Consider the following 26,837-nt stretch of genomic DNA (forward strand, 5'->3'; position numbering starts at 1 on the left):
TGTGTTGTTTGCTTCCTCATGTCTCACTTATTTTCTTCTATAACTGATTGTTTGTAAATATATAAACACGGATTAATAAATCTCTTCAATTCGATGTTTAACGAGATTAGTTCACCTATGATAGATACAGAACGACGATAGAACGGATCAGAGGACACGAGTTGAACCGGGTAATGCGGTTCCTCCTCCTGCAGGGGGCGACACTGCGTCTCCTGCTGCAGAAAATTGCTTCATTCTAACTCACGAAGCGGAAGGCGGACGTGCACTCTTGAGTTTCCGGTGCCCTTGTGTAGCGACTTGAACAGACGACCAGGATGTTCAGACATATACTCGTAAGATAACCTCTATATCTCGTTTATATATATTTCATAACGTGTGTGTATGAAGCAGTGGTGTGGCATTGTGTTTCAAGAACCCCGCGGTGAGGAGGGGCTCAGCGGGAGGTCACTGAGCCTCTCCTCCTGCGGATCGGGTCAGGGACCGGTTCTAGGGCTGATATCCGATATATGTGGAGGTTGAATAAGACGCTCCAGGAGCAGGTCATCGTAGGGTTTATCTTAGTCATGTGTGTCTGGTCCCCAGGCCTTCCAGCACGTGTCCCGGCGGACGGTGGCCAGCACTGCGCGCCGCCAGCTCGACAACAAGGTCCCACAGAACCAGAAGAAGTTCCAGGTGAGATCCGCGTAGATAGGGATAGAGAACGGTGTGCTGCGTTCAGGACCACTCGGAACTCGGGAAAACACAGCCTCCAAGCTGTTTATAATGACCAAGTGGGAATAAATGAAACTAGAACTGCAAGCAGTTATGCAGGGGTCCAAGAAGTGTGCATTTCGCCGGCACAACGCGACAAGAAATGTGCGTTTCGCCGGCACAACGCGAAGCATGTGTTCAAAACGCTACCCTGAACCTGTGGATACAAAGGATTTGACTGTGGTAGGAGTAGCGAGAAGTCAGTGTAGCGTTTTCGCGGCGAAATTTTGTAGAAGATATACAATTTCCTCGTTTATTGCGCCCCCTAATGGCGAAATTTTCCGAATTTTTTATCGAACGACATTAAGGTTAGCACCAACATGTGTGTAAAATGTGGACTCGATCCGATGTCTAATTTTGGATTTCTTTGGATTTTCGATATTCCACGTCTAATTTAGCTAATAAACCAATATTCAAAACGCTACCGTTTCGTTATCGAAGGACGGATCAAAAAAGTAATGCAGGAATTCTTTTCGTGTAGGTCTGAAGATGCCGTGTGCAAAGTTTTGTGTCAATTGGTCAAGAATTGTGGGAGGAGTAGCGAAAATACAGTTTTGCGGTTATCGCGATTTTGCGAAAAAAAATTATAGACGCAAATGGGCGTGGCCTATGCCAAAAGATGCAGCAGACTCCAGTGAATAAGTGCGTACAAGTTTTTGAATGTGGGAGATTCGGTGCGGGAGTTATAGCCCCAAACGCGTCTGTCCTTGGTATAGCGCCACCTAGTGGCCGGCGTGTCTGGATTTGGTTATCTGAGTAGCGGTGCCGTACCTGGATCTAGTGATGCAATTGGCGCGTGTGCACCATTTACGGTTTGGGCTGTGGTACCACTTCTATGGCGGGAAGTATAAAAACTAGAACTGCAAGCAGTTATGCAGGGGTCCAAGAAGTGTGCATTTCGCCGGCACAACGCGACAAGAAATGTGCGTTTCGCCGGCACAACGCGGAGCATGTGTTCAAAACGCTACCCTGAACCTGTGGATACAAAGGATTTGTCTGTGGTAGGAGTAGCGAGAAGTCAGTGTAGCGTTTTCGCGGCGAAAATTTGTAGAAGATATACAATTTCCTCGTTTATTGCGCCCCCTAATGGCGAATTTTTCCGATTTTTTTATCGAACGACGTTAAGGTTAACACCAACATTTGTGTAAAATTTGGACTCGATCCGATGTCTAATTTTGGATTTCTTTGGATTTTTGATATTCCACGTCTAATTTAGCTAATAAACCAATATTCAAAACGCTACCGTTTCGTCGTCAAAGGTCGCATCAAAAAAGTGTCTCATGCATTATTTGCGTGTGCGTCTGAAGATGTCGTGTGCAAAGTTTGGTGTCGATTGGTCAAAAAAAATTCTAGACGCAAATGGGCGTGGCCTAGGCCAAAAGATGCAGCGGACTCCAGTGCATCTGTGTGTACAAGTTTTTGGACTGTGGGAGGTTCGGTGTGGGAGTTATAGCCCCAAACGCGTATTCCTTGGTATAGCGCCACCTAGTGACCGGCGTGTCTGGATTTGGTTATCTGAGTAGCGGTGCCGGACCTGAATCTAGTCATGCAATTGGCGTGTCGTCACCATTTACGGTTTGGGCTGTGGTACCACTTCTAAGGGGAGGTAGTATAACAAGAAGTGTGCATTTCGCCGGCACAACGCGACAAGAAATGTGCGTTTCGCCGGCACAAAGCGAAGCATGTGTTCAAAACGCTACCCTGAACCTGTGGATACAAAGGATTTGACTGTGGTAGGAGTAGCGAGAAGTCAGTGTAGCGTTTTCGCGGCGAAAATTTGTAGAAGATATACAATTTCCTCGTTTATTGCGCCCCCTAATGGCGAATTTTTCCGATTTTTTTATCGAACGACGTTAAGGTTAACACCAACATTTGTGTAAAATTTGGACTCGATCCGATGTCTAATTTTGGATTTCTTTGGATTTTTGATATTCCACGTCTAATTTAGCTAATAAACCAATATTCAAAACGCTACCGTTTCGTCGTCAAAGGTCGCATCAAAAAAGTGTCTCATGCATTATTTGCGTGTGCGTCTGAAGATGTCGTGTGCAAAGTTTGGTGTCGATTGGTCAAAAAAAATTCTAGACGCAAATGGGCGTGGCCTAGGCCAAAAGATGCAGCGGACTCCAGTGCATCTGTGTGTACAAGTTTTTGGACTGTGGGAGGTTCGGTGTGGGAGTTATAGCCCCAAACGCGTATTCCTTGGTATAGCGCCACCTAGTGACCGGCGTGTCTGGATTTGGTTATCTGAGTAGCGGTGCCGGACCTGAATCTAGTCATGCAATTGGCGTGTCGTCACCATTTACGGTTTGGGCTGTGGTACCACTTCTAAGGGGAGGTAGTATAACAAGAAGTGTGCATTTCGCCGGCACAACGCGACAAGAAATGTGCGTTTCGCCGGCACAACGCGAAGCATGTGTTCAAAACGCTACCCTGAAACTGTGGATACAAAGGATTTGACTGTGGTAGGAGTAGCGAGAAGTCAGTGTAGCGTTTTCGCGGCGAAAATTTGTAGAAGATATACAATTTCCTCGTTTATTGCGCCCCCTAATGGCGAATTTTTCCGATTTTTTTATCGAACGACGTTAAGGTTAACACCAACATTTGTGTAAAATTTGGACTCGATCCGATGTCTAATTTTGGATTTCTTTGGATTTTTGATATTCCACGTCTAATTTAGCTAATAAACCAATATTCAAAACGCTACCGTTTCGTCGTCAAAGGTCGCATCAAAAAAGTGTTTCGTGCATTCTTTGCGTGTGCGTCTGAAGATGTCGTGTGCAAAGTTTGGTGTCGATTGGTCAAGAAATGTGGGAGGAGTAGGGAAAAAAACAGTTTTGCGGTTTTCGCGATTTTGCGAAAAAAAATTCTAGACGCAAATGGGCGTGGCCTAGGCCAAAAGATGCAGCGGACTCCAGTGCATCTGTGTGTACAAGTTTTTGGACTGTGGGAGGTTCGGTGTGGGAGTTATAGCCCCAAACGCGTATTCCTTGGTATAGCGCCACCTAGTGACCGGCGTGTCTGGATTTGGTTATCTGAGTAGCGGTGCCGGACCTGAATCTAGTCATGCAATTGGCGTGTCGTCACCATTTACGGTTTGGGCTGTGGTACCACTTCTAAGGGGAGGTAGTATAACAAGAAGTGTGCATTTCGCCGGCACAACGCGACAAGAAATGTGCGTTTCGCCGGCACAAAGCGAAGCATGTGTTCAAAACGCTACCCTGAACCTGTGGATACAAAGGATTTGACTGTGGTAGGAGTAGCGAGAAGTCAGTGTAGCGTTTTCGCGGCGAAAATTTGTAGAAGATATACAATTTCCTCGTTTATTGCGCCCCCTAATGGCGAATTTTTCCGATTTTTTTATCGAACGACGTTAAGGTTAACACCAACATTTGTGTAAAATTTGGACTCGATCCGATGTCTAATTTTGGATTTCTTTGGATTTTTGATATTCCACGTCTAATTTAGCTAATAAACCAATATTCAAAACGCTACCGTTTCGTCGTCAAAGGTCGCATCAAAAAAGTGTCTCATGCATTATTTGCGTGTGTGTCTGAAGATGTCGTGTGCAAAGTTTGGTGTCGATTGGTCAAAAAAAATTCTAGACGCAAATGGGCGTGGCCTAGGCCAAAAGATGCAGCGGACTCCAGTGCATCTGTGTGTACAAGTTTTTGGACTGTGGGAGGTTCGGTGTGGGAGTTATAGCCCCAAACGCGTATTCCTTGGTATAGCGCCACCTAGTGACCGGCGTGTCTGGATTTGGTTATCTGAGTAGCGGTGCCGGACCTGAATCTAGTCATGCAATTGGCGTGTCGTCACCATTTACGGTTTGGGCTGTGGTACCACTTCTAAGGGGAGGTAGTATAACAAGAAGTGTGCATTTCGCCGGCACAACGCGACAAGAAATGTGCGTTTCGCCGGCACAACGCGAAGCATGTGTTCAAAACGCTACCCTGAAACTGTGGATACAAAGGATTTGACTGTGGTAGGAGTAGCGAGAAGTCAGTGTAGCGTTTTCGCGGCGAAAATTTGTAGAAGATATACAATTTCCTCGTTTATTGCGCCCCCTAATTTCGAATTTTTCCGATTTTTTTATCGAACGACGTTAAGGTTAACACCAACATTTGTGTAAAATTTGGACTCGATCCGATGTCTAATTTTGGATTTCTTTGGATTTTTGATATTCCACGTCTAATTTAGCTAATAAACCAATATTCAAAACGCTACCGTTTCGTCGTCAAAGGTCGCATCAAAAAAGTGTTTCGTGCATTCTTTGCGTGTGCGTCTGAAGATGTCGTGTGCAAAGTTTGGTGTCGATTGGTCAAGAAATGTGGGAGGAGTAGGGAAAAAACAGTTTTGCGGTTTTCGCGATTTTGCGAAAAAAAATTCTAGACGCAAATGGGCGTGGCCTAGGCCAAAAGATGCAGCGGACTCCAGTGCATCTGTGTGTACAAGTTTTTGGACTGTGGGAGGTTCGGTGTGGGAGTTATAGCCCCAAACGCGTATTCCTTGGTATAGCGCCACCTAGTGACCGGCGTGTCTGGATTTGGTTATCTGAGTAGCGGTGCCGGACCTGAATCTAGTCATGCAATTGGCGTGTCGTCACCATTTACGGTTTGGGCTGTGGTACCACTTCTAAGGGGAGGTAGTATAACAAGAAGTGTGCATTTCGCCGGCACAACGCGACAAGAAATGTGCGTTTCGCCGGCACAAAGCGAAGCATGTGTTCAAAACGCTACCCTGAACCTGTGGATACAAAGGATTTGACTGTGGTAGGAGTAGCGAGAAGTCAGTGTAGCGTTTTCGCGGCGAAAATTTGTAGAAGATATACAATTTCCTCGTTTATTGCGCCCCCTAATGGCGAATTTTTCCGATTTTTTTATCGAACGACGTTAAGGTTAACACCAACATTTGTGTAAAATTTGGACTCGATCCGATGTCTAATTTTGGATTTCTTTGGATTTTTGATATTCCACGTCTAATTTAGCTAATAAACCAATATTCAAAACGCTACCGTTTCGTCGTCAAAGGTCGCATCAAAAAAGTGTCTCATGCATTATTTGCGTGTGTGTCTGAAGATGTCGTGTGCAAAGTTTGGTGTCGATTGGTCAAAAAAAATTCTAGACGCAAATGGGCGTGGCCTAGGCCAAAAGATGCAGCGGACTCCAGTGCATCTGTGTGTACAAGTTTTTGGACTGTGGGAGGTTCGGTGTGGGAGTTATAGCCCCAAACGCGTATTCCTTGGTATAGCGCCACCTAGTGACCGGCGTGTCTGGATTTGGTTATCTGAGTAGCGGTGCCGGACCTGAATCTAGTCATGCAATTGGCGTGTCGTCACCATTTACGGTTTGGGCTGTGGTACCACTTCTAAGGGGAGGTAGTATAACAAGAAGTGTGCATTTCGCCGGCACAACGCGACAAGAAATGTGCGTTTCGCCGGCACAAAGCGAAGCATGTGTTCAAAACGCTACCCTGAACCTGTGGATACAAAGGATTTGACTGTGGTAGGAGTAGCGAGAAGTCAGTGTAGCGTTTTCGCGGCGAAAATTTGTAGAAGATATACAATTTCCTCGTTTATTGCGCCCCCTAATGGCGAATTTTTCCGATTTTTTTATCGAACGACGTTAAGGTTAACACCAACATTTGTGTAAAATTTGGACTCGATCCGATGTCTAATTTTGGATTTCTTTGGATTTTTGATATTCCACGTCTAATTTAGCTAATAAACCAATATTCAAAACGCTACCGTTTCGTCGTCAAAGGTCGCATCAAAAAAGTGTCTCATGCATTATTTGCGTGTGCGTCTGAAGATGTCGTGTGCAAAGTTTGGTGTCGATTGGTCAAAAAAAATTCTAGACGCAAATGGGCGTGGCCTAGGCCAAAAGATGCAGCGGACTCCAGTGCATCTGTGTGTACAAGTTTTTGGACTGTGGGAGGTTCGGTGTGGGAGTTATAGCCCCAAACGCGTATTCCTTGGTATAGCGCCACCTAGTGACCGGCGTGTCTGGATTTGGTTATCTGAGTAGCGGTGCCGGACCTGAATCTAGTCATGCAATTGGCGTGTCGTCACCATTTACGGTTTGGGCTGTGGTACCACTTCTAAGGGGAGGTAGTTTTGATGCGACCTTTGACGACGACGAAATTTTCCGAAATTGTTATCGTACGACATTAAGGTTAGCACCAACATGTGTGTAAAACTTGTAGTCGATCCGATGTGTAATTTTGAATTTTTTTGGATTTTGGATTTTCCACGTCTAATTTAGCTAATAAACCAATATTCAAAACGCTACCGTTTCGTTGTCGAAGGTCGGATCAAAAAAGTAATGCAGGAATTCTTTTCGTGTAGGTCTGAAGATGCCGTGTGCAAAGTTTTGTGTCAATTGGTCGAGAAATGTGGGAGTAGTAGCGAAAAAACATTTTTGCGGTTTTCGCGATTTAGCGAAAAATATTCATAGACGCAAATGGGCGTGGCCTAGGTCAAAAGATGCAACAGACTCCAGTGCATCTGTGTGTACAAGTTTTTGGACTCTGGGAGGTTCGGTGTGGGAGTTATAGCCCCAAACGCGTATTCCTTGGTATAGCGCCACCTAGTGGCCGGCATGTCTGGATTTTGTCGTCTGCCGTCACCTCACGGACCTGGATCTAGTCATGCAATTGGCGTGTCGGCACCATTTACGGTTTGGGCTGTGGGCACACTTTTAGGTTTATTTTTGCTGGAATAATAAAAAGAAAAATCCTTACAAAAACAATAGGGATCCAACCTGTTGGCTTGGACCCCTAATAACTAGAACTGCAAGCAGTTATGCAGGGGTCCAAGAAGTGTGCATTTCGCCGGCACAACGCGACAAGAAATGTGCGTTTCGCCGGCACAACGCGAAGCATGTGTTCAAAACGCTACCCTGAACCTGTGGATACAAAGGATTTGACTGTGGTAGGAGTAGCGAGAAGTCAGTGTAGCGTTTTTGCGGCGAAATTTTGTAGAAGATATACAATTTCCTCGTTTATTGCGCCCCCTAATGGCGAAATTTTCCGAATTTTTTATCGAACGACATTAAGGTTAACACCAACATGCGTGTAAAACTTGGACTCGATCCGATGTCTAATTTTGGATTTCTTTGGATTTTTGATATTCCACGTCTAATTTAGCTCATAAACCAATATTCAAAACGCTACCGTTTCGTCGTCAAAGGTCGCATCAAAAAAGTGTCTCATGCATTCTTTGCGTGTGCGTCTGACGATGTCGTGTGCAAAGTTTGGTGTTGATTGGTCAAGAAATGTGGAAGGAGTAGGGAAAAAACAGTTTTGCGGTTTTCGCGATTTTGCGAAAAAAAATTATAGACGCAAATGGGCGTGGCCTATGCCAAAAGATGCAGCAGACTCCAGTGAATCTGTGTGTATAAGGTTTTGTATGTGGGAGGTTCGGTGTGGGAGTTATAGCCCCAAACGCGTTTTCCTTGGTATAGCGCCACCTAGTGGCCGGCATGTCTGGATTTGGTCGTCTGCCGTCATCTCACGTACCTGGATCTAGTCATGCAATTGGCGTGTGTGCACCATTTACGGTTTGGGCTGTGGTCCCACTTCTACGGGGGAATAATAACAAACACTACAAAAACAATAGGGATCCAACCTGTTGGCTTGGACCCCTAACTAGAACTGCAAGCAGTTATGCAGGGGTCCAAGAAGTGTGCATTTCGCCGGCACAACGCGACAAGAAATGTGCATTTCGCCGGCACAACGCGAAGCAAGTATTCAAAACGCTACCGTGAACAACATGTGGATATAAAGGTTTTGACTGTGGGAGCTTCGGTGTGGGAGTTATAGCCTAAAACGCGTTTTCAGAACATTCCATTGGCCAAATAGGAGATAGACAATGTCGTCGTTTTTTGGCGCCGCCCTGTGGCGACATTTTCCAAAGACAATTTTCCTTTGCCAAATAACTCCCGCCCACATTAATAATTCTTGGCCATATTTTCTATATAGACTCGGGTTTGCCCCTTGATGGTTCCCTTATAGTTTGAAGAACATTCCTCTGGCCAATTAGAAGATATACAATTTCCTCGTTTATTGCGCCCCCTAATGGCGAAAAATACCGTTTTTTTTATTGAACGCCATTAAGGGTAACACCGACATGTTTCTAAAATGTGGGCTTGATCCGATGTCTAATTTTGGTATTTTTTGAATTTTTGCGTTTCGGCGTAAAACGTAGCTAATAAACCAATGTTCAAAACGCTACCGTTTCGTCGTCGAGGGTCGGATCAAAAAAGTGTTCAAGCATTCTTTGCGTGTGCGTCTGAAGATGCCGTGTGCAAAGTTTGGTGTCGATTGGTCAAGAAATGTGGGAGGAGTAGGGAAAAAACTGTTTTGCGGTTTTTGCGATTTTGCGAAAAAAAATTATAGACGCAAATGGGCGTGGCCTATGCCAAAAGATGCAGCAGACTCCAGTGCATATGTGCGTACAAGTTTTTGCCTGTGGGAGGTTCGGTGTGGGAGTTATAGCCCCAAACGTGTTTCTCCTTGGTATAGCGCCACCTAGTGGCCGGCAGGTCTAGGTTTGGTCGTCTGCGGTCACCTCACGTACCTGGATCTAGTCATGCAATTGGCGTGTGTGCACCATTTACGGTTTGGGCTGTAGTATCACTTCTAGGGAGGAGTGCTGGAATAATAATAATAAAAAAAATCCTTACAAAAACAATAGGGATCCAACCTGTTGGCTTGGACCCCTAACTAGAACTGCAAGCAGTTATGCAGGGGTCCAAGAAGTGTGCATTTCGCCGGCACAACGCGACAAGAAATGTGCATTTCGCCGGCACAACGCGAAGCAAGTATTCAAAACGCTACCGTGAACAACATGTGGATATAAAGGTTTTGACTGTGGGAGCTTCGGTGTGGGAGTTATAGCCTAAAACGCGTTTTCAGAACATTCCATTGGCCAAATAGGAGATAGACAATGTCGTCGTTTTTTGGCGCCGCCCTGTGGCGAAATTTTCCAAAGACAATTTTCCTTTGCCAAATAACTCCCGCCCATATTAATAATTCTTGGCCATATTTTCTATATAGACTCGGGTTTGCCCCTTGATGGTTTCCCTTGAGTTTGAAGAACATTCCTTTGGCCAATTAGAAGATATACAATTTCCTCGTTTATTGCGCCCCCTAATGGCGAAAATTTCCGAAATTTGTATCGAACGTCATTTAGGTTAGCACCAACATGTGTGTAGAATTTGGACTCGATCCGATGTCTAATTTTGGATCTTTTTGGATTTTTAATTTTCCACGTCTAATTTAGCTAATAAACAAATATTCAAAACTCTACCGTTTCGTCGTCGAAGGTCGGATCAAAAAACTGTCAGAGGGTTTCTTTGCGTGTGCGTCTGAAGATGCCGTGTGCAAAGTTTGGTGTTGATTGGTTAAGAAATGTGGGAGGAGTAGCGAAAATACAGTTTTGCGGTTTTCGCGATTTAGCGAAAAAAAATTCTAGACGCAAATGGGCGTGGCCTAGGCCAAAAGATGCAGCAGACTCCAGTGCATCTGTGTGTACAAGTTTTTGGACTCTGGGAGGTTCGGTGTGGGAGTTATACCCACAAACGCGTATTCCTTGGTATAGCGCCACCTAGTGGCCGGCATGTCTGGATTTGGTCGTCTGCATAGTCTTCACGTACCTGGATCTAGTCATGTAATTGGCGTGTCGTCACCATTTACGGTTTGGGCTGTAGTACCACTTTCTTGGTAGGAAGTATAAGAACTAGAACTGCAAGCAGTTATGCAGGGGTCCAAGAAGTGTGCATTTCGCCGGCACAACGCGACAAGAAATGTGCATTTCGCCGGCACAACGCGAAGCCAGTATTCAAAACGTTACCGTGAACAACATTTGGATATAAAGGTTTGACTGTGGGAGCTTCGGTGTGGGAGTTATAGCCTAAAACGCGTTTTCAGAACATTCCATTGGCCAAATAGGAGATAGACCTTGTCGTCGTTTTTTGGCGCCGCCCTGTTGGCGAAATTTTCCCAAGACAATTTTCCTTTGCCAAAAACTCCCGCCCACATTAATAATTCTTGGCCATATTTTCTATATAGATTCGGGTTTGCCCCTTGATGGTTTCCCTTGAGTTTGAAGAACATTCCTTTGGCCAATTAGAAGATATACAATTTCCTCGTTTATAGCGCCCCCTAATGGCGAAAAATTCCGTTATTTTTATTGAACGCCATTAAGGGTAACACCGACATGTGTCTAAAATGTGGGCTTGATCCGATGTCTAATTTTGGTAGTTTTTGAATTTTTGCGTTTCGACGTAAAACGTAGCTAATAAACCAATGTTCAAAACGCTACCGTTTCGTCGTCGAAAGTCGGATCAAAAAACTGTCTGAGGGTTTCTTTGCGTGTGCGTCTGAAGATGCCGTGTGCAAAGTTTGGTGTTGATTGGTCGAGAAATGTGGGAGGAGTAGCGAAAAAACTGTTTTGCGGTTTTCGCGATTTTGCGAAAAAAAATTCTAGACGCAAATGGGCGTGGCCTATGCCAAAAGATGCAGCAGACTCCAGTGAATCTGTGTGTACAAGGTTTTGAATGTGGGAGGTTCGGTGTGGGAGTTATAGCCCCAAACGCGTATTCCTTGGTATAGCGCCACCTAGGGGCCGGCGGGTCTGGATTTGGTCGTCTGCATAGTCCGAAGAGATCTGGATCTAGTCATGCAATTGGCGTGTCGGCACCATTTACGGTTTGGGCTGTGGTCCCACTTTTAGGGAGGTAAGTATAATAGGAAAAATCCTTACAAAAACAATAGGGATCCAACCTGTTGGCTTGGACCCCTAATAATAATCCTTACAAAAACAATAGGGATCCAACCTGTTGGCTTGGACCCCTAACAAGAAGTGTGCATTTCGCCGGCACAACGCGACAAGAAATGTGCGTTACGCCGGCACAACGCGAATCATTTGTTCAAAACGCTACCCTGAACAACGCTACCCTGAACCTGTGGATACAAAGGATTTGACTGTGGTAGGAGAAGCGAGAAGTCAGTGTAGCGTTTTCGCGGCGAAATTTTGTAGAAGATATACAATTTCCTCGTTTATTGCGCCCCCTAATGGCGAAATTTTCCCAATTTTTTATCGAACGACATTAAGGCTAGCCCCGACATGTGTGTAAAATGTGGACTCGATCCGATGTCTAATTTTGGATTTTTTTGGATTTTTGATTTTCCACGTCAAATTTAGCTAATAAACCAATATTCAAAACGCTACCGTTTCGTCGTCGAAAGTCGGATCAAAAAACTGTCTGAGGGTTTCTTTGCGTGTGCGTCTGAAGATGCCGTGTGCAAAGTTTGGTGTTGATTGGTCGAGAAATGTGGGAGGAGTAGCGAAAAAACAGTTTTGTGGTTTTCGCGATTTTGCGAAAAAAAATTCTAGACGCAAATGGGCGTGGCCTATGCCAAAAGATGCAGCAGACTCCAGTGAATCTGTGTGTATAAGGTTTTGAATGTGGGAGGTTCGGTGTGGGAGTTATAGCCCCAAACGCGTATTCCTTGGTATAGCGCCACCTAGTGACCGGCGTGTCTGAATTTTGTCGTCTGCATAGTCCGAAGAGATCTGGATCTAGTCATGCAATTGGCGTGTCGGCACCATTTACGGTTTGGGCTGTGGTCCCACTTTTAGGGAGGTAAGTATAATAGGAAAAATCCTTACAAAAACAATAGGGATCCAACCTGTTGGCTTGGACCCCTAACTAGAACTGCAAGCAGTTATGTAGGGGTCCAAGAAGTGTGCATTTCGCCGGCACAACGCGACAAGAAATGTGCGTTTTGCCGGCACAACGTGAAGCATGTGTTCGAAACGCTACCCTGAACCTGTGGATACAAAGGATTTGACTGTGGTAGGAGTAGCAAGAAGTCAGGGTAGCGTTTTCGCGGCGAAATTTTGTAGAAGATATACAATTTCCTCGTTTATTGCGCCCCCTAATGGCGAATTTTTCCGAAATTTTTATCGAACGACATTAAGATTAACACCAACATGTGTGTAAAATTTGGACTCGATCCGATGTCTAATTTTGGATTTCTTTGGATTTTTGATATTCCACGTCTAATTTAGCTAATAAACCAATATTCAAAACGCTACCGTTTCGTTGTCAAAGGTCGCATCAAAAAATTGTTTCCTGCATTCTTTGCGCGTGCGTCTGAAGATGTCGTGTGCAAAGTTTGGTGTTGATTGGTCAAGAAATGTGGGAGGAGTAGGGAAAAAGCATTTTTGCGGTTTTCGCGATTTTGCGAAAAAAAATTATAGACGCAAATGGGCGTGGCCTATGCCAAAAGATGCAGCAGGCTCCAGTGAATCTGTGCGTACAAGTTTTTGAATGTGGGAGATTCGGTGTGGGAGTTATTGCCCCAAACGCGTCTGTCCTTGGTATAGCGCCACCTAGTGGCCGGCGCGTCTGGATTTGGTTATCTGAGTAGCGGTGCCGGACCTGGATCTAGTCATGCAATTGGCGCGTGTGCACCATTTACGGTTTGGGCTGTAGTCCCACAAGTACGGGGGGAAGAATAATAATAATAATAATAACTAGAACTGCAAGCAGTTATGCAGGGGTCCAAGAAGTGTGCATTTCGCCGGCACAACGCGACAAGAAATGTGCGTTTCGCCGGCACAAAGCGAAGCATGTGTTCAAAACGCTACCCTGAACCTGTGGATACAAAGGATTTGACTGTGGTAGGAGTAGCGAGAAGTTAGTGTAGCGTTTTCGCGGCGAAATTTTGTAGAAGATATACAATTTCCTCGTTTATTGCGCCCCCTAATGGCGAAATTTTCCGAAATTTTTATCGAACGACATAAAGGTTAGCACCAACATGTGTGTAAAACTTGGAGTCGATCCGATGTGTAATTTTGAATTTTTCGGGATTTTGGATATTCCACGTCTAATTTAGCTAATAAACCAATATTCAAAACGCTACCGTTTCGTCGTCAAAGGTCGCATCAAAAAAGTGTTTCCTGCATTCTTTGCGCGTGCGTCTGAAGATGTCGTGTGCAAAGTTTGGTGTCGATTGGTCAAGAAATGTGGGAGGAGTAGGGAAAAAGCATTTTTGCGGTTTTCGCGATTTTGCGAAAAAAAATTCTAGACGCAAATGGGCGTGGCCTATGCCAAAAGATGCAGCAGACTCCAGTGAATCTGTGCGTACAAGTTTTTGAATGTGGGAGATTCGGTGTGGGAGTTATAGCCCCAAACGCGTCTGTCCTTGGTATAGCGCCACCTAGTGGCCGGCGCGTCTGGATTTGGTTATCTGAGTAGCGGTGCCGGACCTGGATCTAGTCATGCAATTGGCGCGTGTGCACCATTTACGGTTTGGGCTGTAGTCCCACAAGTACGGGGGGAAGAATAATAATAATAGGAAAAATCCTTACAAAAACAATAGGGATCCAACCTGTTGGCTTGGACCCCTAACTAGAACTGCAAGCAGTTATGCAGGGGTCCAAGAAGTGTGCATTTCGCCGGCACAACGCAACAAGAAATGTGCGTTTCGCCGGCACAACACGAAGCAAGTATTCAAAACGCTACCGTGAACAACATGTGGATATAAAGGTTTTGACTGTGGGAGCTTCGGTGTGGGAGTTATATCCTAAAACGCGTTTTCAGAACATTGGCCAAATAGGAGATACACAATGTCGTCGTTTTTTGGCGCCGCCCTGTGGCGAAATTTTCCAAAGAATATTTTCCTTTGCCAAATAACTCCCGCCCACATTAATAATTCTTGGCCATATTTTTTATATAGACTCGGGTTTGCCCCTTGATGGTTTCCATTGAGTTTGAAGAACATTCCTCGGGCCAATTAGAAGATATACAATTTCGTCGTTTATTGCGCCCCCTATTGGCAAAATATTCCGATATTTTTATTGAACGCCATTAAGGGTAGCACCGACATGTGTGTAAAATTTGGACTTGATCCGATGTCTAATTTTGGTATTTTTCTGGATTTTGGATTTTCAACGTAAAACGTAGCTAATAGACAAATATTCAAAATGCTACCGTTTCGTAATCGAAGGTCGGATCAAAAAGTGTTTGAGTTTCTCTTTTCGTGTGCGTCTGAAGATGTCGTGTGCAAAGTTTGGTGTTGATTGGTCGAGAAATGTGGGAGGAGAAGGGAAAAAACAGTTTTGCGGTTTTCGCGATTTTGCGAAAAAAAATTCCAGACGCAAATGGGCGTGGCCTATGCCAAAAGATGCAGCAGACTCCAGTGAATATGTGCGTACAAGTTTTTGACTGTGGGAGGTTCGGTGTGGGAGTTATAGCCCCAAACGCGTATTCCTTGGTATAGCGCCACCTAGTGGCCGGCGTGTCTGGATTTTGTCGTCTGCGTAGTGTTCACGGACCTGGATCTAGTCATGCAATTTGCGTGTCCGCACCATTTACGGTTTGGGGTGTGGGCACACTTTTAGTGCTGGAATAATAATAATAATAATAATCCTTACAAAAACAATAGGGATCCAACCTGTTGGCTTGGACCCCTAACTAGAACTGCAAGCAGTTATGCAGGGGTCCAAGAAGTGTGCATTTCGCCGGCACAACGCGACAAGAAATGTGCATTTCGCCGGCACAACGCGAAGCAAGTATTCAAAACGCTACCGTGAACAACATGTGGATGTAAAGGTTTTGACTGTGGGAGCTTCGGTGTGGGAGTTATAGCCTAAAACGCGTTTTCAGAACATTCCATGGCCAAATAGGAGATAGACAATGTCGTCGTTTTTTGGCGCCGCCCTGTGGCGACATTTTCCAAAGAGAATTATCCTTTGCCAAATAACTCCCGCCCACATTAATAATTCTTGGCCATATTTTCTATATAGGCTCGGGTTTGCCCCTTGATGGTTTCCCTTGAGTTTGAAGAACATTCCTTTGGCCAATTAGAAGATATACAATTTCCTCGTTTATTGCGCCCCCTAATGGCGAAATTTTCCGAAATTTTTATCGAACGACATTAAGGTTAGCACCAACATGTGTGTAAAATGTGGACTCAATCCGATGTCTAATTTTGGATTTCTTTGGATTTTTGATATTCCACGTCTAATTTAGCTAATAAACCAATATTCAAAACGCTACCGTTTCGTAATCGAAGGACGGATCAAAAAAGTGTTTCATGCACTCTTTGCGTGTGCGTCTGAAGATGTCGTGTGCAAAGTTTGGTGTCGATTGGTCAAGAAATGTGGGAGGAGTAGGGAAAAAACAGTTTTGCCGTTTTCGCGATTTTGCGAAAAAAAAATTTAGACGCAAATGGGCGTGGCCTATGCCAAAAGATGCAGCAGACTCCAGTGAATATGTGTGCACAAGGTTTTGCATGTGGGAGGTTCGGTGTGGGAGTTATAGCCCCAAACGCGTCTTTCCTTGGTATAGCGCCACCTAGTGGCCGGCGTGTCTGGATTTTGTTATCTGAGTAGCGGTGCCGGACCTGGATCTAGTCATGCAATTGGCGTGTCGGCACCATTTACGGTTTGGGCTGTGGGCCCACTTTTAGCGCGGGAAGTATAACTAGAACTGCAAGCAGTTATGCAGGGGTCCAAGAAGTGTGCATTTCGCCGGCACAACGCGACAAGAAATGTGCGTTTCGCCGGCACAACGCGAAGCATGTGTTCAAAATGCTACCCTGAACCTGTGGATATAAAGGTTTAGACTGTGGGAGCTTCGGTGTGGGAGTTATAGCCTAAAACGCGTTTTCAGAACATTGGCCAAATAGGAGATGGACAATGTCGTCGTTTTTTGGCGCCGCCCTGTGGCGAAATTTTCCAAGGACAATTTTCCTTTGCCAAATAACTCCCGCCCACATTAATAATTCTTGGCCATATTTTCTATATAGACTCGGGTTTGCCCCTTGATGGTTTCCCTTGAGTTTGAAGAACATTCCTTTGGCCAATTAGAAGATATACAATTTCCTAGTTTATTGCGCCCCCTAATGGCGAAATTTTCCGAAATTTTTATCGGACTACATTAAGGTTAGCACCAACATGTTTGTAAAATTTGGACTCGATCCGATGTCTCATTTTGGATTTCTTTGGATTTTTGCTATTCCACGTCTAATTTAGCTAATAAACCAATATTCAAAACGCTACCGTTTCGTCGTCGAAGGTCGGATCAAAAAAGTGTTTCATGCATTCTTTGCGTGTGTGTCTGAAGATGTCGTGTGCAAAGTTTGGTGTCGATTGGTCAAGAAATGTGGGAGGAGTAGGGAAAAAACAGTTTTGCGGTATTCGCGATTTTGCGGAAAAAAATTCTAGACGCAAATGGGCGTGGCCTATGCCAAAAGATGCAGCAGACTCCAGTGAATATGTGCGTACAAGTTTTTGACTGTGGGAGGTTCGGTGTGGGAGTTATAGCCCCAAACGCGTCTTTCCTTGGTATAGCGCCACCTAGTGGCCGGCGTGTCTGGATTTTGTCGTCTGCCTAGAACTCAGGGACCTGGATCTAGTCATGCAATTGGCGTGTCGTCACCATTTACGGTTTGGGCTGTGGGCCCACTTCTAGGGGGGAATAATAATAATAAAAAAAATCATTACAAAAACAATAGGGATCCAACCTGTTGGCTTGGACCCCTAACTAGAACTGCAAGCAGTTATGCAGGGGTCCAAGAAGTGTGCATTTCGCCGGCACAACGCGAAGCATGTGTTCGAAACTGAGAAACGGCGTATGCCAAAAGATGCAGCTGACTCCAGTGAATCTGTGGATACAAAGGTTTTGACTGTGGGAGGTTCGGTGTGGGAGTTTTAGCCCAAAACGCGTTTTCAGAACATTCCATTGGCGATTAGGAGATGTATTATTTCGTCGTTTTTTTGCGCCCTCTTGTGGCGAAATTTTGCAAAGACAATTTTCCTTTTCCAAATAACTCCCGCCCACATTAATAATTCTTGACCATAATTTTTATATAGACTCGGGTTTGCCCCGTGATGGTTCCCTCATAGTTTGAAGAACATTCCTTTGGCCAATTAGAAGATATACAATTTCCTCGTTTATGGCGCCCCCTAATGGCGACATTTTCCGAAATTTTTATCGTACGACATTAAGGTTAGCACCAACATGTGTGTAAAATTTGGACTCGTTCCGATGTCTAATTTTGGATTTCTTTGGATTTTTGATTTTCCACGTCTAATTTAGCTCATAAACCAATATTCAAAACGCTACCGTTTCGTCGTCGAAGGTCGGATCAAAAAAGTGTTCTAGCATTCTTTGCGTGTGCGTCTGAAGATGCCGTGTGCAAAGTTTGGTGTCGATTAGTCAAGAAATGTTGGAGGAGTAGGGAAAAAACTGTTTTGCGGTTTTCGCGATTTTGCGAAAAAAAATTCTAGACGCAAATGGGCGTGGCCTATGCCAAAAGATGCAGCAGACTCCAGTGAATATGTGCGTACAAGTTTTTGACTGTGGGAGGTTCGGCGTGGGAGTTATAGCCCCAAACGCGTATTCCTTGGTATAGCGCCACCTAGTGGCCGGCATGTCTGGATTTTGTCGTCTGCGTAGTCCCCACGGATCTGGATCTAATCATGCAATTGGCGTGTCGGCACCATTTACGGTTTGGGCTGTGGGCACAGTTTCAGGGAGGTAAGTATAATAATAATAATAAACACTACAAAAACAATAGGGATCCAACCTGTTGGCTTGGACCCCTAATAATAGGAAAAATCCTTACAAAAACAATAGGGATCCAACCTGTTGGCTTGGACCCCTAAAAAAATCCTTACAAAAACAATAGGGATCCAACCTGTTGGCTTGGACCCCTAATGAACGCTCAACTCTGAATTCAAGGTCTGAAGCTTTCACTTCAGATCACCAACATGTATTATAACATTTATGGTGGCCTTCTTAACGCATCATGTTTTGTGTAATCATGCAATAAGTGTTAAGGTCGTTTGTATTTCGCTCTGATTTGATCTCCTATGTTGTTCATATGTTTCCAGAAGCGTCAATTGCTGCTGCGTGTTTTGTTTTTGCGATCAGCAATGATCACAAGTAGCCGAACTTCGTAGAAACGATCGAGTTCCAAGTTGTTGAGGCGCGGTGATTGACCCTGATGACGTAAGCGTCTGGTTGGTGGCGCAGGGATGACGCAGTGATGACCTCAGTCAATTAAAAGTCGCCCTCCACTGTGTGAGACACTGTACTCCACGTCAACCCAGTAGCCTCTACTGCCCTTGTTTTGTTCTGGCGCTAAATGACCACGATGTACAGTTGGCTGCTGCTGGCTATCTCTAAAGAAATGTCGTTGTGGTTGACCCCCCCCCCCCCCACCAGGAGGACAATGGCGTCCCCGTCCACCTGAAGGGAGGAACCGCCGATGCCCTCTTGTACAGGACCACCATGGTGCTGACTGTCATGGGTAGGTTGTCTCCTCTTCCGCCTGCGGGGCCTCTGAGAGACCAGGACGCGTGTTTACGAATCCTACTGTGGCCACGCCAAGACACGCCCTACTCGGTCTGTGATTGGCCGGGTTGCATGCAACTCAACTGGACGCTTCAGAACTGTACGGTTACGGTACCCTCGCTGTGAACATCCGAGAGCGTCACAAAAGAGTTCTAACCCTAACGGCTAATATGAAGCCAGTAAAAGCGCGGTAGACTAATCCATAGACGGTAGAAACAAAGAGAGGGCTGACGTGTGTGACGGACCAATCAGAAGTAGAGGCGGGCGTGTCTCTTCGGGCCGTAGGAGGATTCGTGACCAGCAGGACTTTGTAGAACGTGGATCGTACATAATTCAGTTTGGGTTGGAACGGGCTGTACCTCATCTAAAGGGGTGATGTTCTGCCTCCAGGTGTGAGTGTGATTAGCCGTAACAAACCGTTTGACAATTTGCCTTTTCCTGACATCGCAAGTTGGGGGGTGGCCAGCTAGATGTATGACGATAGATCAGCCCACCAACCTACCCAGTGGACTGGAGCAAATGTTGCTTATCTATCATCATACATCTAGGTTGACACTCGCACCTGGTGGCATTATATCACCCTTTAACACACTCCCTTCATTTAAACAGGCCCTCGAAACACGCCTCTTTAGGATTGCCTTCACCACATTACCTCCCTCCCGTCCTCCTTTTTCTACTTGTATACCTTCTTATTAAAAGATTTTATTATGTGTTCACTCCGTAAAGCGTAGAATAAATCAAATGTATTATTTGAACAGTTAAAACAGAGAAAATACTATGTTTATTGCAGAGATGTAAGGCGTTCAACAGAGCTGGCTGTCGCCTTGAGGGGTTGACTCCCCCGTCATTGTGTGAATGTTAGGCCATATTCTACAGAACAGCGCTGTATAAATGCTGCCAATTTACCGTTTCCCATTGTTTCCAGGCGCGGGCTACGTGGTGTACGAGCTGGTGAAGGCCGCATTCCCAAAGAAGAATTAAAAAGGACTCCTCAATGACCACCACTTAACACAACTTAACAAAACGACCAGATGCAGTTTTAATGTATAACTACGGGTTTGTCTCCCCGGGACCCTCTTTTATGTTCATGGGATCAATATTTATCTGTATCGCTTGGCCTCTAGCTGGGGAACAATAAAGAGATGCCTCATTAGAAAACCTTTTGTCTGTCCACCTGAGTCTGGTGCACCACAGGTTTGGAATGTAAACCAACAGTGAAACGCTGGAGGAAGCCCTGACTACATCCGGGTCACCCACGTGATCCACCAGCACTGGTGAGGGATACCCTGAAGGTACCAGTAGTTGTTTTGAAATGGAACAGGAAACCAGTTTGCGTCTTAAATGGCTAACCTAGTCATTTAAGACGACGTAGTTACTAGGCATGTCTACCAGTCCTTGTCTTGAAGGTCTTGACAACACAAAGATGTACCAGTCCTTGTCTTTAATAACAAACTGCACGTCTAGCAGTTTTAAGTAACAAATTACAGCGTATTTTACCGGTGTTACTGTGGAATAATGAACAATGCAAACACTTTCCAGTATGACGCTTTAGTGTGAACCTCCAGTGATTTGTTTCTTGTCTAAAGGACAACTCCTCTTCAGATGTCTCTATGAGGAGATAAGTTCCCATGAGGTGGACTTCATCAAATATTTATCTATTACTCATCTCGATTTTGAATTGGGAAAGATCAAATTCACCATGTGACGTCTGCTGGTGAAGTATATTGGTATGGGAATGATTCACTTTAATTGGTTGTACTAGGCAAATGAATATGCATACAGATTACAAACAGATCCTCTGATCAAAGGCATTTCTGTGATTCTTCTACATTGAGGTACAATTTCCATTTATGGAGCCGCTCAAAAGGGATTATGATTCCAGCGCACAAATGTTAGCAATTTGAGTAACCTGCGACTGGACCTCGCCACTAGAGGGCGCTGTCTCCCTATAAATAACTCGGTTGAGTCTCAGGTAGACCTACTGCCTAAATTAATTGCACATGCTGAAACTGTTAGGCTACAGACAGATATTTCATTAACCGATTTAGAGATCTATTTGTTCCGAGTAACACGTATTTGAAAGACGCACTTGTCTGCGGGTTATTCCACTAAAACAATATTTGATTCCAGGGAGATTTAATCGCCCAGTGGGCAGCAGGCTTCTACCACTGGCTATTTCAATGATTTAAAACAACACATGGATACAAGTATTACTAATTTGATGGAATTAGTCGTATAAGTACCCTTTTAGTAACTTGGGAACGATACAAATCCACAAATCACTCACTGACTGGCTGATATGTCTATGCTCAGTGTATTGGCTGTGGCATACTTTCCATATAATCATAGTTAATAGTGTAACCATTTCCTAGCAGCAGACTCGATCCATCTGCTGTCTTCCCGAGGCAGCCTGGCCCCATCGTCTCCCGGTGGCTCCGAGACACACGGCAGCAACATCACCGCATCGGAATGCGCACAACTATGTAAAAGTTTCCGAAAGGCTCTCCCCGCACTTTGAGGAGTTTCACATCATTTGGCCCGCAGCTCGCATCGTGTCGTAAGAGCCGGGCTCAGCCCCCCGTATTAAGGAGCTCAGTGTGGTTGGTGCGTCCCACTTGCAAGCAGGATAGCGGACGTCCGGGAGCTCACCCAGCCTGGACCATCTAATCCTTCAGTCCTCAACGGGGAGACAGGATCTGACCAGAGGCTTTACGCTGGGCTTTTCCTTCATTTGTTTTAATTCTCAAAGCAAGTTTAAGAATATTCACGTTTCATCTGTAGGTCAGTCATGCATGTTCTCTAAATGTTAAGTTATTTTTCAACTTTTTCCTCTTTTTTAATTACGACCCGTTGGGGAATGTTTCGGTTACCAGGGAGGTCAATTGGAAATATTTTCTTCTTATAAAACAAATAACCGTTTTTTAGGACAACGAACCCAATAATCTTTGGCAGACACATGGCCGGTTCTGATGGAAACTTGTCCAAAGCTTCTTCTTTTTTTCGTTCTTGCGCGTAATTACGCACCCATCCAGAGTGCAGTATTAGGTTCTTCTGGATATTGAGACACTTGGTGTTGATAATCCATCTGAAACCTAATATAGTGTTGATATTGAAATAATGTTTTTACGAGCGACAGCTGAATCCTCCATAATGGAATAGAACGGGGACTGAGCGCAGAGCGCGTCTCCAATCCACGCTGTTCGTTGGAACACCGGCGTTTAATAAGTTAACGGGTTTTAACAGTGGTTTAAAAGATTCATACGCACTGAACTGTAATCGTACTGTATCCAGTTGGATTTGTAGTTAATGAGGTAACGGGTTTCCTGGATTATCCCCGTTGATTCAGTGGATGGAAACTCATTTTGCCCTCCGCTCTTTCCTATTTTCTTTAACAACGGTGTGTTAACGATGAGGCAGAAAGACTCGCTCCTGTGATGTTTTATATGCCAGATCTCTCGGTTACTACACGAATCCCGTTATTCCATCGACCGAGGCGCCTGACTGCCGGTTCCTCCCCAGGTAGATCGCTCTGAGCCGGCTTGAGGATGAGGCTCAGGCTGCTTCTGGCGGCTACCGCCGTGCTGGCGGCCCTGCTCGTCCCCGCGCGCTCCCAAGAAACAGGTAAAGCCACCCAGCGTGGTTCCCTCCCCTGCTCCCTCCCTTCACCATGATGACCCTCCACCTTTAATACGTTACCGTTGATGTATGGCCTCTTAGTCGGATTTAAACAAACTGATGTGACCAATGTGTGTATTTGATGTATTATGTATTAATATGACTTCTTCCCCATCTGATGGTTTAATCTATCTGACTCAACGTGATCTCTTATTTCATCCAAAGCAAAAATTTGATTAGTGTACCGAACGTGAGTTTCGGGTTCTGGGACGGAACGTCTGTTGATGAGTTTTTTGGTTAACATGAAGTCAGCCTAGTGGGTCTGGGACTGGGTGCATCTGGAACCAGGTGTATCTGGAACCAGGTGTATCTGGAACCAGGTGTATCTGGAACCAGGTGTATCTGGGACCAGGTGTATCTTGGACCAGGTGTATCTGGAACCAGGTGTATCTTGGACCAGGTGTATCTGGGCCCCAGGGTCCTAACCCAGAAGAAGCCACAGGGCAAGGCTCGTGCGTCATGCAGGGGCTCATGTCTGCCACTAGGAGGCACCCTTGCTCTCCAGATGTCAGTAGAGGACAAGACGTCAACCGTCTATAGACTTAATCAGCAAACGACATTATACTATAATTTTCTCTTTGGTTAAAATTACATTTATAATGAGGTTTCAACCCTTTTCCTCACTTTAAGATAACGATGTATTGAATTAATTAAAATAAAACATTCGGTGCCTCATGTCAAAGAGATAGCCTTTCTTTCTCATCACCTTTGACCTTTCACGTCAATGCGAGCGCATCGAGTTTGACTGAGTGCGTCGTCTGGACGTGTTCAGACCAGATGGCCGGTTCCACCGGCCAGTGACTTCAGACTAAAGTCTGATCTGAGAAGCGCTGTTAAAGCTGAAAAGTCAATCGTCTGTCTGCGTTTTCAAAATGCGTTGGGTTGCGAGTAAACGCCTATGTGTGCGTGTGCGGATTGGCCCTGAGCGCGCTTCACGCAAGCGCCTCTCTAAGCTGCACGCTGCCGTTATAAAGAACGCGTGTTCCCGTGAGGGTCCTGTCCGTTAGTCTTTGGCTGTTTGAGACCCATTTGGAAAGAGAAGAGAACATCCGGTCCTTGAGTCCAGGTTGGTTGATCCTCGTCTGCTGTTCCCCCCCCCCACCGTCCCTCGCCGTCCCCCCCACCCGCACCTGGTCAAGCTCTGCTGACGTCATCTGCGCGCAGGTGTTCCGAGGTCGCAGCTTTACAAAATATTTTACAATGTTATTCTTCTAACATCCCCTACATTACTTTACTATCAGAGTCTAGTCTACTAGAAGTGCATGGTTATCTGTAGGCGTATTTTAGGTATTGTGTCGACTTACTTAACGCATATTCTGTTGTAATAAATCTTTTTTAAACTTAGACTATCTGTATTAACAATAAAAAATTAATATAAGATATAATACATTCATTTACCTTCTCTTCTGAGACAATATCAGAGATGTGTTCTAAAAACCTACACAGGCCTATCTACACCAGATCAGCTGGTATGATTGTGCAGCTTTCTACACTAGAGACCCCTTTACACAGAGAAGAATATCATTTTAAAATATTTTATTAATTATATGGTCCACTGTGTACATGGAAACCTTAACCCCCCCCCCCCCGAAGTTGTTGAGCACAACTTTTCATGTACAAGTGCCTGTAATTGGAGGTCCAAACCCCTGGTCCTCGTGTGTTGTGTTGAAGTGTGTGTATCTCTGTCCATCGTGTGCGTGTCGTTCCTGACCGCCCTGTCTTCCGCTGGTTCTTAACCTATGGTCTGGTTCTTAACCTATGGTCTGGTTCTTAAACTACAGCGGTTCTTAAACTATTACCTGGCGTCAATCCACATTGATTTGGGGACCAGCTCCAAAGTAGGAACCAGCTTGGCTCCTATTTTGACATAGTTTCAAGAACCGCTGATGTGGAGCGTTTGATAAAAAACATTTTTGGGAAAAGATGGCCACGACTCCGAGGCGCTGGCCCATCTTTTGTCAGGTTTGCGATGGATCGATAGAGGCCGTCCGGTCATCCATTGTATAACCGTTGCGACCGGGTGCTGCTTGTCAATCCAGGGTTTGGATTGAGGTCATGGACGCTGGAGCCTCAGTGGATCCATGGTGGTGGTCGGGGTGGCTCCCCCGAGCTCCCGATCCTCCGGCCAAAACAATGTTTCCCGAGCGGCTGGAGATTATTGTCTTATCTCTGTTGTTGTGTATCCCCCTCCAACGCCCCAGCCTTTGGGCCAGGCAGTGTTGTTTCTCACTCTCCGCTGTGTTGCTTGAGCTGCCGGTTGAGCGGCTCAAACGGACGTCATTTTTCCTCCAAAATGGCGTCCCCACTCTGTTTGTTCCTTGTTACGTTGTTGTGGTGCTGTTGTTGTTGTTGTTTTGTGCCGACAGTAAGCTAGCTAGCTTCGTTCTCCTGAAGTGTTTACTGTTGGAGACCTCTTCTTCCTCTTCCTCCTCTCTTTCACCCCCTCATCTTCTCACATTGAATACACTCCGAGTGAATCTGAGTGGTGTGGTTAACTTGGTGGACGTGTTCTCTTCCAGTTGACCCCCCGTCGGAATTGAAGTTTAAGATTTTAAATGAGAACACGGTGCAGATGACGTGGGTGAGCCCATTCGCTTACATAGACGGCTACAGGATCCAGGTCACCTCCGACACAGGTGAGACCCCCCCCCTCACGGAACCCGACATTACAGAGTCGTTCATCATGAAACCCCTCCCTCACCGCCGACCAAGGCCACGCCCTCGGCCATGCCTATTCGTTATTCCCAAACTTCTGATAGAGACAGGATCATATACATATACATATATGATCCTGCCTCTATCAAAAGTCTGCCTGTATATATTATACAAATATAGAATGATTCCGGGCGATGGGGTATGATGACTAGCTTATCATCGTGCAACAGGGGGTTGCACGATGTGTTATAAATTTCAATCGATACCAAGATTAGTTAAGAGAAGTAAATTAGTTTACTTATACATAACACGACATTGATACATGTTAGACTGTCTAACGTGTAACTCGTGTAACTCTAACCCCTCTGTTCATCCCCCCCCCTCCCAGAGGAACTAGATAAACAGTTGGAGCTGCCCGCCTCGGCCACTAAGACCTCCATCACGGAGCTGATCCCAGACGTGGACTACACCGTCATCATCTCCTCGTACGAGGGCGCCCGAGAGAGTCTTCCCCTCACCGGGCGTCTCACAAGTGAGTCCCCCTTCGGCCGGTCGTCTCCCCAACCCCTACACCCCCTTACACACTTATTGTATGTTGTACTTCCTGGCACTTAATGTATAATAATAAAATAATAATACATTTAATTTAGAGGCGCCTTTCAAGACACCCAAGGTCACCTTACAGAGCATATAGTCTTCATTCAAAACTATGTAAAACAGACTAGGAATAAAAGGAAAACAGAGGTTAAACATGAAGAATAATAATAATTAATAACACTCAAAAGACGCCTACAGTGAAGGGGGGACCTCACTAACCACCACCAATGTGTAGCACCCACTTGGGTGATGCACGGCAGCCAATCGGCGCCAGAACGCTAACTACACACCAGCTTGAGGTGGAGAGTGAGGGAAAAAAAGTGTGTATGCACTTATTGTATACCGTACGTCCTGGCACTTAACTTACACACTTATTGTATGCCGTACGTCCTAGATATCTCTGTTGTCTACGGGGAATGGGTTAACCTAGCGATTGTTAGTGCTTGGCACTTGGTTCTATGAACATCCTTACTTTACCAACAGACATATATGGTTGTTTCTCCTTCTTCTGACAAATGTGCTAATTGTAAGTCGCTTTGGATGATATGGCTGTTAAATGTCCTAAGTGTAAATGTTAATGTAAATAGTGTTTTTGAAAACCAGGTGAAAAAAAAAAAAGCTCTGAAAAAATGACGCATTTCAGAAAAGAACAGGATGTGTGGGGGCGGGACAAAAGGAAAGCGTAGGAGGGCTGTGATTGGCTCCTTCAGGGGTATCCTCATTACACTGTCGCTAGTTCTGGAAAAAGTTTAGCCCGCCCACTCCGTCTTGGGTGAGCCAATCACC

General features: G+C 45.2%; 2 protein-coding genes across 2 annotated transcripts in view; both read left to right on the forward strand.

Moving 5' to 3' along the window:
• The first annotated feature begins 219 nt into the window (after window positions 1-219).
• cox7a2b (cytochrome c oxidase subunit 7A2b) lies at window positions 220-20,284 on the forward strand. The gene is made up of 4 exons (XM_030345250.1): window positions 220-332; window positions 583-672; window positions 18,996-19,080; window positions 20,050-20,284. The coding sequence occupies exons 1-4, from the start codon at window positions 315-317 to the stop codon at window positions 20,103-20,105; spliced, it is 249 nt and encodes an 82-aa protein (XP_030201110.1). The 5' UTR covers window positions 220-314; the 3' UTR covers window positions 20,106-20,284.
• A 1,361-nt stretch (window positions 20,285-21,645) lies between these two features.
• The window catches only part of col12a1b (collagen, type XII, alpha 1b), a 104,972-nt gene continuing 99,780 nt past the window's right edge, over window positions 21,646-26,837 (forward strand). Inside the window, 4 exon segments of the mRNA XM_030345255.1 lie at window positions 21,646-21,905; window positions 22,644-22,745; window positions 25,319-25,435; window positions 25,843-25,986. Of these exon segments, the coding sequence (XP_030201115.1) occupies window positions 22,670-22,745; window positions 25,319-25,435; window positions 25,843-25,986 (337 nt within the window). The 5' untranslated portion in view covers window positions 21,646-21,905; window positions 22,644-22,669.

The sequence above is a fragment of the Gadus morhua genome, chromosome 21 (assembly GCF_902167405.1).
Source record: "Gadus morhua chromosome 21, gadMor3.0, whole genome shotgun sequence".
NCBI lineage: Eukaryota > Metazoa > Chordata > Actinopteri > Gadiformes > Gadidae > Gadus > Gadus morhua.